This window comes from Cryptomeria japonica, chromosome 11 (genome assembly GCF_030272615.1).
Source record: "Cryptomeria japonica chromosome 11, Sugi_1.0, whole genome shotgun sequence".
Classification (NCBI taxonomy): domain Eukaryota; kingdom Viridiplantae; phylum Streptophyta; class Pinopsida; order Cupressales; family Cupressaceae; genus Cryptomeria; species Cryptomeria japonica.
In genome coordinates, this window is record NC_081415.1 from 686,688,092 (window position 1) to 686,703,022 (window position 14,931).

At 34.4% G+C, this 14,931-nt stretch overlaps 1 protein-coding gene across 2 annotated transcripts in view; it reads left to right on the top strand.

Moving 5' to 3' along the window:
• The first annotated feature begins 7,104 nt into the window (after positions 1 to 7,104).
• The window catches only part of LOC131038137 (protein CIA1), a 41,572-nt gene continuing 33,745 nt past the window's right edge, over positions 7,105 to 14,931 (top strand). Inside the window, exons 1-4 of one of the 2 annotated variants that reach the window (XM_057970468.2) lie at positions 7,105 to 7,561; positions 10,247 to 10,393; positions 10,463 to 10,681; positions 10,841 to 10,905. In XM_057970468.2, the coding sequence (XP_057826451.2) occupies positions 7,352 to 7,561; positions 10,247 to 10,393; positions 10,463 to 10,681; positions 10,841 to 10,905 (641 nt within the window). In that variant the 5' untranslated portion in view covers positions 7,105 to 7,351. The remainder of the gene's footprint in view (positions 7,562 to 10,246; positions 10,394 to 10,462; positions 10,682 to 10,840; positions 10,906 to 14,931) is intronic. The other variant, XM_057970467.2, reaches the window with a different exon arrangement.

The following is a 14,931-nucleotide window of genomic DNA, read 5'->3' on the forward strand; positions in this document are numbered from 1 at the left end:
AAAACTAATCCATCAGACCATTAGTGACCCTTTCACATTTGGATCGTGCCACGACCTCACTTCACAAAAATTTAAATCACAACCTTTATTTTACATTATATCAACTTCTGAATTACCTTCTCTACAAATATGTAAATTTTTATAGTATTGATTTTTTTTAATCTCTGCCCAATAATATTAATATTTTTATTGATTTTCCAACAATGAGAAACTCCTTTCACAATAGCCTTTGTGACAATTTTTGAATCACCCTCCAAATGCACCTTTGAGACTAAAAGTCTATATGTAAGAGAGACAACAAGCAAGGCTTCCCGCACCTCCGTTTCATTGTTGGTTCCATCCTTCAGATGCTTAACTCCTCTTGCCAAAACAATTCCATCCTCATTTCTCTCAATGCATCCCACACTCGAGATTCTGGGGTGATGTAGAGTCCTATGAAGGATTGGGTCTAACAAGCCAACTTCTTGGTCTCAACCTCAACCAATAGGACCTCCTAGAGGTCAAATCCCAACAATCCTAGACCCCTCACAAGACTCCAAACATCAATGAAACCTTCCAATTGTAGGGTGGCCAACTTATCACACAATGCCAAGCCTTAACTCTCAAGGCTTCAACACACATTCACAGGAAAAACTTGGACATAGTATGAGGAACGATGGGCAGTGATTGGGAAACCTTTGCACATGTTTAGAATGACCTTTATAGACCACAAATGAGTCTTGATTGTCCACAATCTTCTTCCTAAGGGTTATCACAACATAGACACCAAATTAGGCCTAGTAGCCCTACCACGGTGGACAGTCCCAATACACCCGATCACAAAAGGGGTAGACACAACTTGTCTACATTAAATGGAGTGTTTTAATAGGGTCTAAGACATATCATAAACTCAAGTATTGATTCCTTGGAATGTCCTTGGAATCCAATGTTGTCCTACTAGCCCTAGAGCCCCAATTAGGTCACTTTTACAAAGCAACTACCCTTTAAACTAACCAAACAATCTCAACACTACTTGAAACACCTACTAACAACCCTCAAACCACCAAATCCACCACCATTTGGGGTCCAAACACTTCCAATTCTGCCTAGTTCATAAAACTTAGTCAAATCCATAACTTGTCACATGAGGATACCGGGTTAAACTCTCTTGGATCTCTCTCCACCCTTCACAACATCTTTTCAACATTGAAAATATTATAGTACATTGTTAAACCTAACATTCCCCCAAGTTATGTTATTTCTAGGCCAGGGAATGTCAAGTTATGGCAACATTGGTCCAAAACCCTAGGTTAAGAGGGTTTGCAAACCTGATAGGAAATAATGGATTGGTTCTCACTCCAAATTGCACCAAAATAATTCAAACGACCTTGAGGAGGAAGCCAACTCAATCCACTTTCATGCTAAGTACATCAGGTTTGTTCCAATCCGTACAATAGAGAAACAAAGGGTTGTTACACATGTTTGTGGGAAAATCTCAGAGAAAGCAATGATGTTTTGTATTTCTCTAGCAACCAAAATTACAAATTTGACCCCGAGGGAGGGTCTTATAGGCCATTACATACCTTCCTCCAACTGGCTCAACTGATTTTTGAATTATTTGGTCATTGGGAACCATTTTTGGCAAATATGGTCAAATTTGACAACAAAAGTTGAAAAGTTGCTCATGCAACTTTTTGCAACATTTTCCAACTTTGACATACATAATAAAAAAATCTTAAAACACCCTACAACCATTACACAGAGGCCACATATGCCTCAAAAATATGATTTCCAATGATATCTCCATTTTCCCACATTTGGGTGATCTTTGACCATAGTTGACCAACTAGGTCCTGATAGGTTACAAAGAACAAAAGTGGCATTGAGGCCTTACATCATAATAAAATCAATATAAAGTGGTACAAGTGACCTTATTACATTATAGAAACATGAAAACACAAAAACCAAAAACAATCGATCTTCATGAGCCCTTTATGTGCTTCTGCACCATGGGGTTGCCCCGAGAAGCCCCATAAAAAATGATTTTGATCCATCCCAATTTCAATTTTTCCCACACCACTCCACATCTTTCATCAGGGGTATGATTAATCCTACAAGGCCCATTAACATGCCAAAATCTAACTTATTTTTATTGTTAACTATTGAGATAAATACGATTAATCAAAAAGAAAAAAAATTGACAAAAAAAAAATTAAATTGAAAAATCAATTCTTTTCACTTTTAAAATTTCATTAGTTGAATTTAAATGTAGTCTAAATTTAATCTATACGGTTTAATTTTATCTCTTTCAAATCTTATTCTTTAGAAAACACATTTTTTTTAATTTGATCATTGTAGGAGCTAAGATTGCACTTTGATATCATGTAGAAGTTGATGATCAACCACATGACCCAAGAGTCATGTACAAGCAAAATACCTATCACACAAAAGAGATCAAGCAAAGATTGTATGCTCTATAACAACCAAATAATTCTATATTATTCCATAAAATAATTGAAGATTCACTATTGAAGGTACAATATTGGAGGTACAATTACAATGAATGAAAGACTTGCTCCATAGAAAACAAGAGATGACCTAATCCTAAAATTAGAAGAACTAAAGCAATGTAAAATAGGAGCTAAATTATGCTTAACTACGAGCTATACAAGCTAACTAGAAGTGTCTCTAAGTGAACTCAGACTAAAAAGAATGACTCAGATAAAATAAAGCACATAAGTTTAGCTTAAGTGAAAAAGTAATTAAAGGATCTAATTAATAAATAATTAGATAATTGTCCTGAAATTACTCCAACACCCCCGTTAAGATTAACTTAGGGATAATCTAAAGAGCTAATGATGAATGCAAAATGCATGCATGAACGAGTCCCGACAACTAGGCCTGATTAGGTACTCATTTACAAATCAATGCAAAACAATGCAACACACACTAATGAGGTCTCTCTAAGCGAAGAGATGCAATAAAAGAGGTACTACATGTGACTGAGATGAAGGGCTCCAAGTGGCCCCCCAAGTACAAAATCAGTCACAAAAGTACAATTTATATACCCTCCATAAGAGAGAGAATGAGGATAAGAATCCACTAATGTAGAAGTAGCTCCTATGCCAATGATGAACATCTGAAGACAAAACATGATCCATTGCCTGCAAACATGTTTCCCCTTAAAAAAAAAACTAATCCACTAGAAATATGTGAAGTCACTCCCATATATTGGAAGATGTAGGAATTGAAATCCAAGCGTATGATGATGTCTTTGAAAATTGCTCACATGTCGCCAAGTCCTTGGATGATGAAGATGTCGCAAACCAATTAAGTACATGTCCAATCACAATAGAAGGTGACAAAGAAGGATCCAATGGAAACTGATTTTGAACACGCTCCAAAGACAAACTTGATGTGACAACAGTTTTGCTATGTCTATCATTAAATAAGAGAGATAAATCCTCAAATGTGTCCTCCAAGTCTAAAATATGAGATTCCACAAATAATGAAGCAATGTCTATCAAATAGGAATCCCAATCAGGAAGAAAAATGGATGAATTATCCTGCTTAATAGGTTTAAGGGTCTCAATCAATGAGGGTACTACAACTGTCTTTGCTAGTGGAGAAGGAGTAACTTGAGATTTTAACAGACACTCAAGCAAGAGTTGGAAAGTATTATGTGAGAAATTAGGACACATTTCATGTCCATGTTGGTTTCTCCCACAATATTTAAACCTACAACCCTTATACATGATTCACTCCCTGAGATAATCTCCAAAAAGGATACAAAAACAAAAACCCTCAATACAAATAGAGACCTGATTTGCATGTAGCCCAAAAAAGACAAGATTGAGATCTCTGCGTACTTGACAAAAAATTTGCAAAAAAGGACATAATATTTGAATAGGAGACTCTGAGAGCTTTCAAACGATGTAAGGAAGTCGAAAAACGGAGTTCAAATGTGCAAGATATGGCCCCAAAAGCATGAAACTAAAGGCTAACGTTGGAGGGTTGGTATGAAAAATAGGTGTAGAACCTGATCAAACCACTTGCAGAATAAAATCGGTATCAAAACCAACTTTCCAATGATATCTCGTTTTCTCAATTTTGACTTCGTATGATGAAGTTATGACAAAAAAATAGAGAAACTTAGCTAAATTTAGTTGTGTACTAATTTTAGAAGGGCTACAAAAATTAGGAGGCTGCTGATGATATCAACATAACTATAGAATAGTACTTTCATAAAAAAGTACGTACTCTCTCTCTTTGACTTTTTAAAAAGCTTTTTTATTAAAAAAACTTTTTCCCCCTTTTTTCTTTTTGCATGCACCCACATGAAAATTCAAAGAAATTTTTTAACCAAACAAAAATTCGAACCTCTTTTTTTTTTACTGATGTTTGCACTGATGCAGGTGCAAGTACTACCATACGAATTTATGTGCCTCGTAAAGCCTAACAATGAAAAATTACCAAATGTTTTGCTGATCTCCATTTTTGATGATTTTCATAGGCAATTTAGGGGTTTTTTGGCCTTTCGAGTGTAATGGTGACCTCTATTTTGTGCCAAAGTGCCCACATTTTTCAGCTACCTCTAGATTTTGCCTCAATTTGTGTGCCCTCAACTAATTTGACTTGATTTTTCAACTGCTCCAATTTTGATGAAGCGACAGTCGATCTTGAGGGTTTTTCGACATTGTGAACACAATGGAAACCTTTGTTTGACCCCAAAGTGCACAAAAAAATTACCTTAGGTTGGATCCCTCAAGCACGCAGATAAGAACTTGATAGAAAAGCTCTAATGCCATGTAGGAGCTAAGATTGCACTCTAATACCATGTAGAAGTTGATGATCAGCCATAGGAGCCAAGAATCATCTGCAAGCAAAACACCTATCACATAAAAGAGATCAAACAAAGATTGTATTCTCTATAAAACCAGAGAATTTTGTATTATTGCACAAAATAATTGAAGATTCAATATTGAAGGTACAATATTGGAGGTACAATTACAATGAATGAAAGACTTGCTTTATAGAAAACAAGAGACACCCTAATCCTAAAATTAGAAGAACTAAAGCAATGCAAAGTGGGAGTTAAATTGAGCTCAACTACAAGCTATAAAGCTAACTAGAAGTGCGTCTAAGTGAACTTAGACTAAAAAACATAACACTTAGATAAAATAAAGCACCTAAGTTTAGCTTAAATGAAAAAACAATTAAAGGACCTAAACAATAAATAATTAGATAATTGTCCTAAAATTACTCTAACAATCATCATGATTTGTCAATGGTGCCCAAGGTAGAGAAGAAGTTCATCATAGAAAAAAAGCTCAAGGTTTAAAAATCCCTAACTAGAAAAAAAGAAAAAGGAGGTCATTGAAAATAAAAATGAAAAGGAAGCTCACATAGAGACTAGGGATAAGAAGGGCACGAAGTAAGAAACATAGCAAGACCTACAAGATTGTTGTATATAAAGTTATGATAAACTTGTTTCTTTTATTTTTTCAATGTAAGAGTTGAATTTTATACGTGAGAATTAAATTGGAAGTGTTAATATATTTTTTATTGTTTAAATAACATCGTCATGTATTCACATCGTGTAGATTTTTGAAAAAAATTGTGTGAGTAGTTTTTCTTCATCAATATTTTGATCACACTAAATGATCCATTGTCAAGATGATAAGTAAGAGAAGAGAATAGATAATTGTGTAGCAAACCAACTAGCTAAATAGATGAGGGGATGATGACACAAGAACCAAGACAATTAAATGGTAGAGCCAACTAGATTATTAGATTGAAAAAAGGATAAGAAAGATAATTGAAAATAGGAGAAGACAATTAGAGAGATAGAGCTAGTTAGAAAAAACAACTCAACAAATAATAAGAGACAATGAAAATAAAAGATGAAATTAGGAAATATCATTACTATATAATGAATTTTAGTTTGATTTCTCAAGTTCTTATTATAATCTAGTCAATATATTATATTTATACATATTCTCAAAATAATATATATAAATACAACTTAAACATATATATTTGACTATTTAGTTCCTCCACTCTCTCTTTCTTGTTGCATATATAGTAATCCTAACTCCACACACATCCTTTTTAATATATTCATATGTTAATTCTTTTAAGCATTCTTCTTTTCATTTTTATTTATGTATATATAGTTTTGTCTTTCACCTTTTCTCTTTGGCGTTTCTTATAATTCTTTGAGTTATTTTTCCTAACTAGTCCTATCTCTCTCTAGTTGTCCTCCCACATTCTCAATTCCCCTTCTCATTTTTGAAATTTAAAATCTAGTTGAATCTTCCATATAATTGCCTTCATTCTTGAGTCACTCCCTCTCCCCATCCATTTAACTAGTTGATTTGCTACACAACTATCTATTCTCTTCTCCTGTGAATCAATCTGATTATGGATCGTGTAATGTGACCTGAAATGTGGATGAAGGATGCTCACAGAATTTGATCCAAAAATCTACAAGCTATCAATATGGACTATGGAAATTTGAAGTCTTTAATTATTATATTTTGTATTGTAAAATTTAATCTACTTTAAATTTACATTACATTAGTTGAACTAAAATAAGATCCATTAACACAACTAAACATATCTCATATATTAAAATTAGAGAGAAAACATAAAAAACAAATGATCTATACTATCATTTCTAAATGAAAAATAAAAAAATAAAAAAATAGTAATACTTATCTCTAATGTAGAATTCTTTAAAAAAAGATTTACAAATAAAATATATTTTAATTTTTTTTATAAATTAATCTTTCTTAAAATTAATATTTACAATGTCACCAATATTTTTAATAATCATCATTGAAATTAATAAATTAACTTTTCAAATTATTTCTTTCTTACAAAATTAAAATTTCTTAAATAATTTTACTCTAAAATTCTTAAAAACTAATTAAGAGTTCAAAAAGATCAAATAATCAATAAATAAATATAAGACAGTAACAACACTAAAAATATTTTTGCCTATCTCCCATATAATATTTTCTTTGAATATTATATTACTAATCACAACTTTAATGTTGTGACACATTCATCCCCGCATAACTAAAGTTTCTCCTTCTTCTCCTTCCGACTCTCTTAGATTACAAACTCTATTTTATTTTATTTCCGACCTTGCAATTTTCTCTTTTAGTTGAAGTATTAAATTTTGTTAGTGGTGCCCCCAAGCCAATGAACTTGTTGGTCTATGCGTTTTACAGTTTCATGTTTCTCTCCTCTCTAACTAAATAACCCCATGGATTGATTCCTTTTTTCGGACCGGACTTGTAGCAACTGCAGTCAAACGAGAAAGGGATTTAGCACATACCCATATTGGTGAAATCTGAAGGCAGATATGAGATCAGAGGAGATTGAAGCGGTGCAGTTAAGTGAGGTTGAGGTGCTGGAAGGGCACACAGACAGAGTATGGGGTGTAGCATGGAATCCTGTCAGTGGAAGTGGGGGAGCTCCCTCTTTGCTCGCCTCTTGCAGTGGTGATAAAACTGTCAGAATATGGGAAAACACTCCAGCCCCTTCCACTGCGTCTTCTTCTTGGGTTTGTAAGGTCAGTGCCCTGCCATGCTTTCTTCTAATTTCCTTCAGCAATGTGTTTCTATGATCTATGAATTGTGAGAGTAGATTAGCCTTAGTTTATAGGTATTGTGTGGCTTCTGCTGTCAATGATTGGCAACTGCAATCTCTTACTTGACCTGAATATATAAAGTCCATGGTTTGCAAAGTACAAGATCAATTTCCCTCTACCAATCACGTGGCAAACTTAGCCTGCAAACCGGTTAGAAGAAAATCTTGAAACTTAAGGAAGATCAATTTTTTTTGAAAGAAAGTTGAGAAGAATTTGGTAGGATCGAATGCTTAATTTCAAGAACACCGGGGGAAGCCTTAAATTTTGGGAAAATACTTTCTGCATTTTTTTTATTTTGAACGTATCCATTTTAAATGCTAGCCCTCTTGAGTCAGTTTTGAAATCATGCTATGTTTATGCCAAAAGGGAAATAATGATTATAGTCCTTCACTTGCAAAGATTTGATGAGAATTTTTTTGTGCCACTTCGATTTTCTGCTATCTCAGAATGTTAAGTAGCCAGTGCAGGTGTTATTTCTTAAGGATGATCTCGATATTACATCTTCTTGTAGAAAGAATCGTCCCAGCTTTTCATTTGCTAAATGCCTAATAGTCTCGTCTCCAATGTATGGGATAAAGGGTTTATCATACCCGATTGGGCATCTTGAACGAAACAATTTGAAGAATGCTAACTAACGAGTAGAGTTGGTATTTTCGGAGATGACATGTACACGGTAAGCAGTGAATAAAATGTGGACAGAAAATATAAAATCAAATTCCTCTGGTCTAGAAAGTAGCTTGAAATAAAACCACTATTTTTACCAATCCGTCATATTTGTGTATTGGATATATGATCCACTGGTCAAATTTTCAGTTTCCAATTAGAATATTTAAGTTCTTGTAGAATCAAGATTAGCCATATAAGGTTAGCATACTTAAGGCATATACTACTAGAAAAGCAATAAAGGGGTTTTTTCTATTAAGTATGAACCAAACAAAAATAAAGAACCACAATAAAATTAGTAGAACTCATAGCATTAGCTACAACAGTCCCTGTGATGAACATCAACATAAAATTAACTCATTCCATCTAAGAAGTGGAACCCCAATCTTCATGAACACGAGAAGGAGATCTGGTTCACTATCAACCACTATATTCACCGATGCCATGTTCATGCCATTTTTCAATGGAAGACCTCAAATCCATTGAATTGAACACATAGCATCCACCACTTGCTTCTCCAAATGTAACTCATTATGGCATCTTGTCATTATGCCATGCACCTCTGTGCTATGTCTGGGCATGTCATGAAAGTTATAGTATCATTATAGAAGCTAGCCTTGTTACCATCTTGATGTGCATTTGAGTTGTGGAGCTTATTGTTTTGAACTTGCTCTGTATTATAGAACTCTTGAGCTTTGATCTATGGAGATCTGTTTTGAAGTAACAGCAGTCATACTTGTTAATTAGTTATAGCATATGGTAAATCAATACTCTTTTCAGTTCATTTATGTAATATTGAGGTAAAGCAATAAGAGGTCTGCTTGAAAAGTTCCACTTGTTGGAAACATGGTGCATGTTTATGCCTACTTTAAAATACATTAAGGCAATAGGCTACATGCTATTTGAGCTCTGCAAAATGTGAAATTGTTGTATTGTGGCGAGTTTAGATCTGAAGTGGCTTGGGTGTCTTAAGATTGTTGTAAACATCCTCATTTGTGGGAGGCATGTTGGCATTAGTTAACCTTGTAGCGTGCTTGTTCTACAAGTTCTGATATTGAGATGGTTATCTCAGATAAGCGGCAAATAAGGCCTTGTGTGGTCTTATATGTTGGACATTTTACTGCTCAAGATTATCATATGGTGTTTTTTCATTCATCTGACAAGGAGTTCAGTTTATTGCTCATGGAATGTTTAAATGCTGGAATCGTGACAAATAAAAGTAGATTCACCTAACAGTTGCCACAAAATCAATTGATAGCCTTTATTAATAGGCTTTTTAAAGCAGTAACAATTTTGATTAACTTAATTAAATTCTGCCAATAAGTACTTGCAATGCTTGAAGGAGCAAATTTAGAGTGCGCCAAGGTTTTTGTGATTATACATAAATGATACAGTAGCAAGTGTTTGTAGTTATCTAGGAAATGCACCTTTGACTTTAGTAGTCATCTGAAAGCAGAATGTTAAAGGCTATTGTGATGAAAGGTTCCGATGACAGTATAAAACAGCAAATAGTGCTTATTCAGGAACTCTGGTAATTTTTTCCAAATCAAGCTTAACCTTGATTGTGCAACTTGTTATAAATATAGACATACTTTAGTAAAAAGAAAGCAGACACTAGATGATATATGGATTATGGCTGGTGGCATGCCATTTCCTTTTATAATCCAATCATTGCGTGAATCTTTACAAATGAAATTAAATGGAGTTGATCTCTATAACTTAATCTCAACAGGGACCTGCATGACATATTGATCAAATAAAACGATGAGCTTTTGTTTCATGTTAATAGTGATATTTTAAAAAAATTGTTTTGTTTTCCCTTTACTGTTGATATTCTTGCCACTGAAATGTGGTAAAGGTCATGGATTATTTACTTTATTCATCTACGTGCTTGTTGACATGGTTTATATTGCTCTTACTGTGGTATATATCTTTGCTTACTAGGCTGTTTTGGAAGAAACACATACAAGAACTGTTAGGTCATGTGCATGGTCACCTAATGGGAAGTTACTTGCAACAGCAAGTTTTGATGCAACAACTGCAATCTGGGAAAATGTTGGTGGTGAATTTGAATGTGTTGCATCCTTAGAGGTGAGTTTTGCGGATTCGGTCTTCTTTATTATTTGGATCTTCGTAGAGTTTCTGATAGTTTCATTACAGGGTCATGAGAATGAAGTCAAAAGTGTTTCTTGGAGTGCATCTGGTTCATTACTTGCTACATGTGGTCGTGACAAGTCTGTTTGGATCTGGGAAGTCCAACCTGGGAATGAGTTTGAGTGTGTCTCTGTACTACAAGGCCATACTCAAGATGTGAAGATGGTGCAATGGCATCCTGTGCATGAGATTTTGATTTCTGCAAGCTACGACAACTCTATAAAGGTTTATGGAGTTTTCTGTAACTGATACCATAGCTTTGAGAAATATGAACAGTAATGTTTTGTTTTCACAGCATCAGATGCATATTTACTGCCAATAATGTCGTGTGCTTATTTGATGAATTACAATCAATCACTGCAAATGTTATGTTCCTATTGTCAGGTTTGGGTAGAGGATGGAGACAGTGATGATTGGATATGTGTGCAAACCTTAGGCGACTCCAGCAGGTAAAGATGGTTTTCAATATATTTCTCTGAGTTTGAATCAACTAACAACTTATAAATATGAGGTACAACATACTCTTTTTTATTTTCTTATATACACACATATTTTATCTATTTGCTACGGTGTAAATTCAGGTTTAAGAAACCTATTATCTTTTTTGTCTATTGTACCACATCATTTTCTGTTTCCTTATGAAATATTTTCAAGTTCTCAATTCTAACTCAATTCTCACGCTATTTACTTGCTTTAATATGAGAAATCAGAATAAAATAATAACAGTTAATAGGAGACCTTGAGAGGATTAAGGTTTCTGTTGAAGGAACTCCAGTGAAAGCCCACTCACAAGATAACTTTTATCGATCACAAAGTCCCTAAGATGCTATATGCTCATATAAGGGCCTCCATTGTTTGGTTGATGGATTGAACATGCAGCAATGGTATAAGAAAATTTTAATTCTTGTTTACTCACCTCATAACTCACCAAGACATTGTTTTAGGAATGAAACACTAAGATTCCAGATCTGATATTTCATACAAGATCCTAATGATCTGGTTTTGGGACTCTCTATAAGCTACCGTGTTCAGCTAGAGGAGGTGGTTCAACTGTAGGGTGAAAATACCTTATGCTGAGGGTGAGAAGTTTCCAAAGTATGGGCATTTTTCTTTCATTACTTGAATACTATGTTGCTAGTCTGGGTTTGGGTTTTCCTGTATGATGACTTTGTTTGTCAAGTTTGGTATAGCCATGTAATACATTTATAATTTGCAAAAATGATGTATGTAATTGAAAACACAGGTGGTAGTGATAAAGATAATTGATATTTTAATGTCAAAGGTCAAATCATTACCAAGTTACAATAAATAATCTTTCTCTTGCTCTTCATTGAGACTATCGATGTCACCACTTGGTTCGTTTGAACCACAAACAACTGCAGCACCACTCCCACTAGCTGCATCATGTGTTTTGCTTCCCATTCCTCTAAGGAAACTATGACAAGCCAAGCAATAGAAGCATCCAAGTTGGCACATTTAGATCCTATATCCAATATATAAATTAAGTAAAACTACCCATAATTTGCAAAAACAATTACAATAATGATAATAGATAATTCAATGTCAAATGGCAAATCAATAGTCTTTATCTTGCTCTTCTGAGACCATCAATACCTCCACTTGGTTAGTTTCAACTACAAACACCTACAGTGCCACTCTCACTAGCTGCACCATGTGTAGGATCATCCTCATCCTCTAAGGAAACCATGGCAACCCATGCAACAGAAGCATCCAAATTGGCACACTTAAGAGGCTACATTCCAACTCCTCATTACCCCCATGTATTCAACTTACTTATGTGACAAATGGTGCAAGTTGAAATGCACATATATTAACATATCTACCTTTTTTGCAGCCAATCAGTTATGCTAAACTAAGTGGATAAAAGAGTAAATGCTCTTGTTCCTCTCAAATGAAGAGGAACTCACTATTTGTTGAGATTGTTGGAGTCAAAGTCAATACAACATTTGCAATTATAAAATAAAAATATAATATATAGCTGCCAAAGAAAAGTAGAAAATTGATTTTAAATAAAAAATGTGTACCTATTATAGAACTTTGATTACAAGAGGCTGTAGGTAAACAATGGCTTGGCCATGGAGGAATCACCATGCGTGAGTGTCCTACTTGTACTTGTCTCCAAGAGCACTAAGAATCTGATTCCCTGAAGTTATAGGACTCCCAAACTCTAGCATGACAATGTCCTCTAAATCTGGATCTAGGAAGAATCTAGTAATTGCAGCCTTGTACTCTACTTTAACATTAGCATCTTTCTATGGTGCTATTTTCTTGGGCAAGGAAAGTGTCTATGTGTAGAAATATTTGGGTGACAAAGCAAATGCTAGGAGATGCAAGTGTGTGGTCATCTTGTTCCAGTGATCAATGGTTCTTTACACTATTTGAAAAACGCTTTTGCAGGTTCATTCTCCTTAGCTACTATTATGATCTTTATTTTTTCTAATATGGAGTCCATTCATACTTTGCCCGATCATTGCTGATTTGTATCGGCAAACTTGATCATACTCATGATTGGCTTAGTGAAACTAAAAATATTATCAACACGAGCCTATTGGTGTAAATAATTATTCATCATGGATATTATTACACCTTACTTAAGTTTACTTAGGAAATGCATTTCATAGTAGTTTGGGTATGAGACACTTGGGTGTTTGTGCCACACTGGGATAGTGTGTGTAGGAGAATTTCCACCTTTTATGGTGTGATCTTGTTACTACTTTATCATATCCACTTATTGTGGAGTGATAATTCCACCTTCGGTGGGTGATCCACCTCATGTGGAATATTTTATTATTTCTCCTACCTACCACACCTGTTTCCTACCTACCCTTGTTTCTAATTGAGCCATATGTCATGTTTGTGTACTCACATATCCATATAGCCTTGCCTATATAAGCAGGCTCATATTCATTGTATGTAACAACTATGATCTTTTGATCATCTATCTATTGATGAGAATATAGTTTATTCTTATCCTATTTTGTCTCTCTATTTTGTACATTTCATTGAGCTCTTGATCTTGGCAAAATCTCACAGAGCCCACCAATAATCATTCAAGACTAAAGCTCTGACCTTTTTAGCCCTCTAAATTTGACTACCTCCATACACTCCAAAGGTTGTTGATGATAATGGTGCTAAATGCCTTTGCCACCTTCACAAGTCATCTTAGGATGATTGTGTGTGATGCAAATCAAGTCTCAATAACTTTATATAGTGTAAAAATCAAACAATTTAAAAAAAGAGATGTTTTAACTAAATTTTAATAGCTAACTTAAAGATGTTTTAACTAAATTTTTATAGCCAACTTAAAGTAAACCAAAAAATTAATAATTGAAATTACATAAACTTACCTTCAATAACTCCAACTTGGAGGACTTAAACATGGCTTGTGATGTGATGATTTGTCATTAACATCCAAATCTCCTTACTCTACTGTATATTTCTTTGATATACTCAATTTGCGTGCCAATATGTTGAATCACCAAGTTGAGTGAGTGTATGGTAAACACTGTCCAAAAAATATGCCTGCATTTTGTATCCACCAATAAACTTGCTGCTCTATAATATTTAGCATTGTCCATTATGACTTGGAGAACATTTTCAGCACCTACCAACTTCATTGCCTCTATGTAGATGTTGGCAATGACATTTGGATCCTTCACTTGTCACTCACAATTAACTACCTTAAAAAACAATTCCCCTTTAGGGCACATTGCAATGACATTAATTAAGAGCTTGTATTTGTAATCTGTCCATCTATCTAAATTATGGACAATTGTTGTGGCCTATGAATCTCTGATTGGCTATAAAGATGTCTCTACAATTTTTTTTCTTTTGCCAATAAGGTGGTGTACATCTTTTCATACCTAGGACATCTATATCTTGCAGGTGTTTGACTAATAGCCGTCACCATTTTTTGCCGATATGGTGATTTCACAAGGTTGAAAGAAAGCACATTTGTGTAAATACAACACATAATGTGCTCATTGAAAATGCCATTTGATTCATTCTAAAATGCCCTCTCTAATGGGCCTCTTTTGTGCGAAACAAAGGGGCTATCATGTTCTTGAGAAGATGGTGTCATAATGGAAAGATGCACGACATCCACTATTGGAAAAGCAAAAGATGGCGTGCATGATCCTTTCTTGGCTAAAGGATCATTTTTTAGTTTTGCTCTTTTTTTGTACTTTTTGCACTACTTGCTCCTAGATATTTGAGATAATTTGCTCCTTTGGTAACCCCTTTTTGTTTAGCCCTAGTCAAATTTGATTTTTTGGCTGGTCAATGCACACAAGTGAGCTTTCATTCAACTATACAAGTTCTTATACCTGTTATGACATTGAATACAACACTAGAGATAATCCCCATCTCTAGGATTTTGCTCAATCATGGTAAGATGTAGCTAAAGAGGTGATCCTTGGTCAAATTTGAAAGTTCTTTCTGTTCCTTGGTCCCTT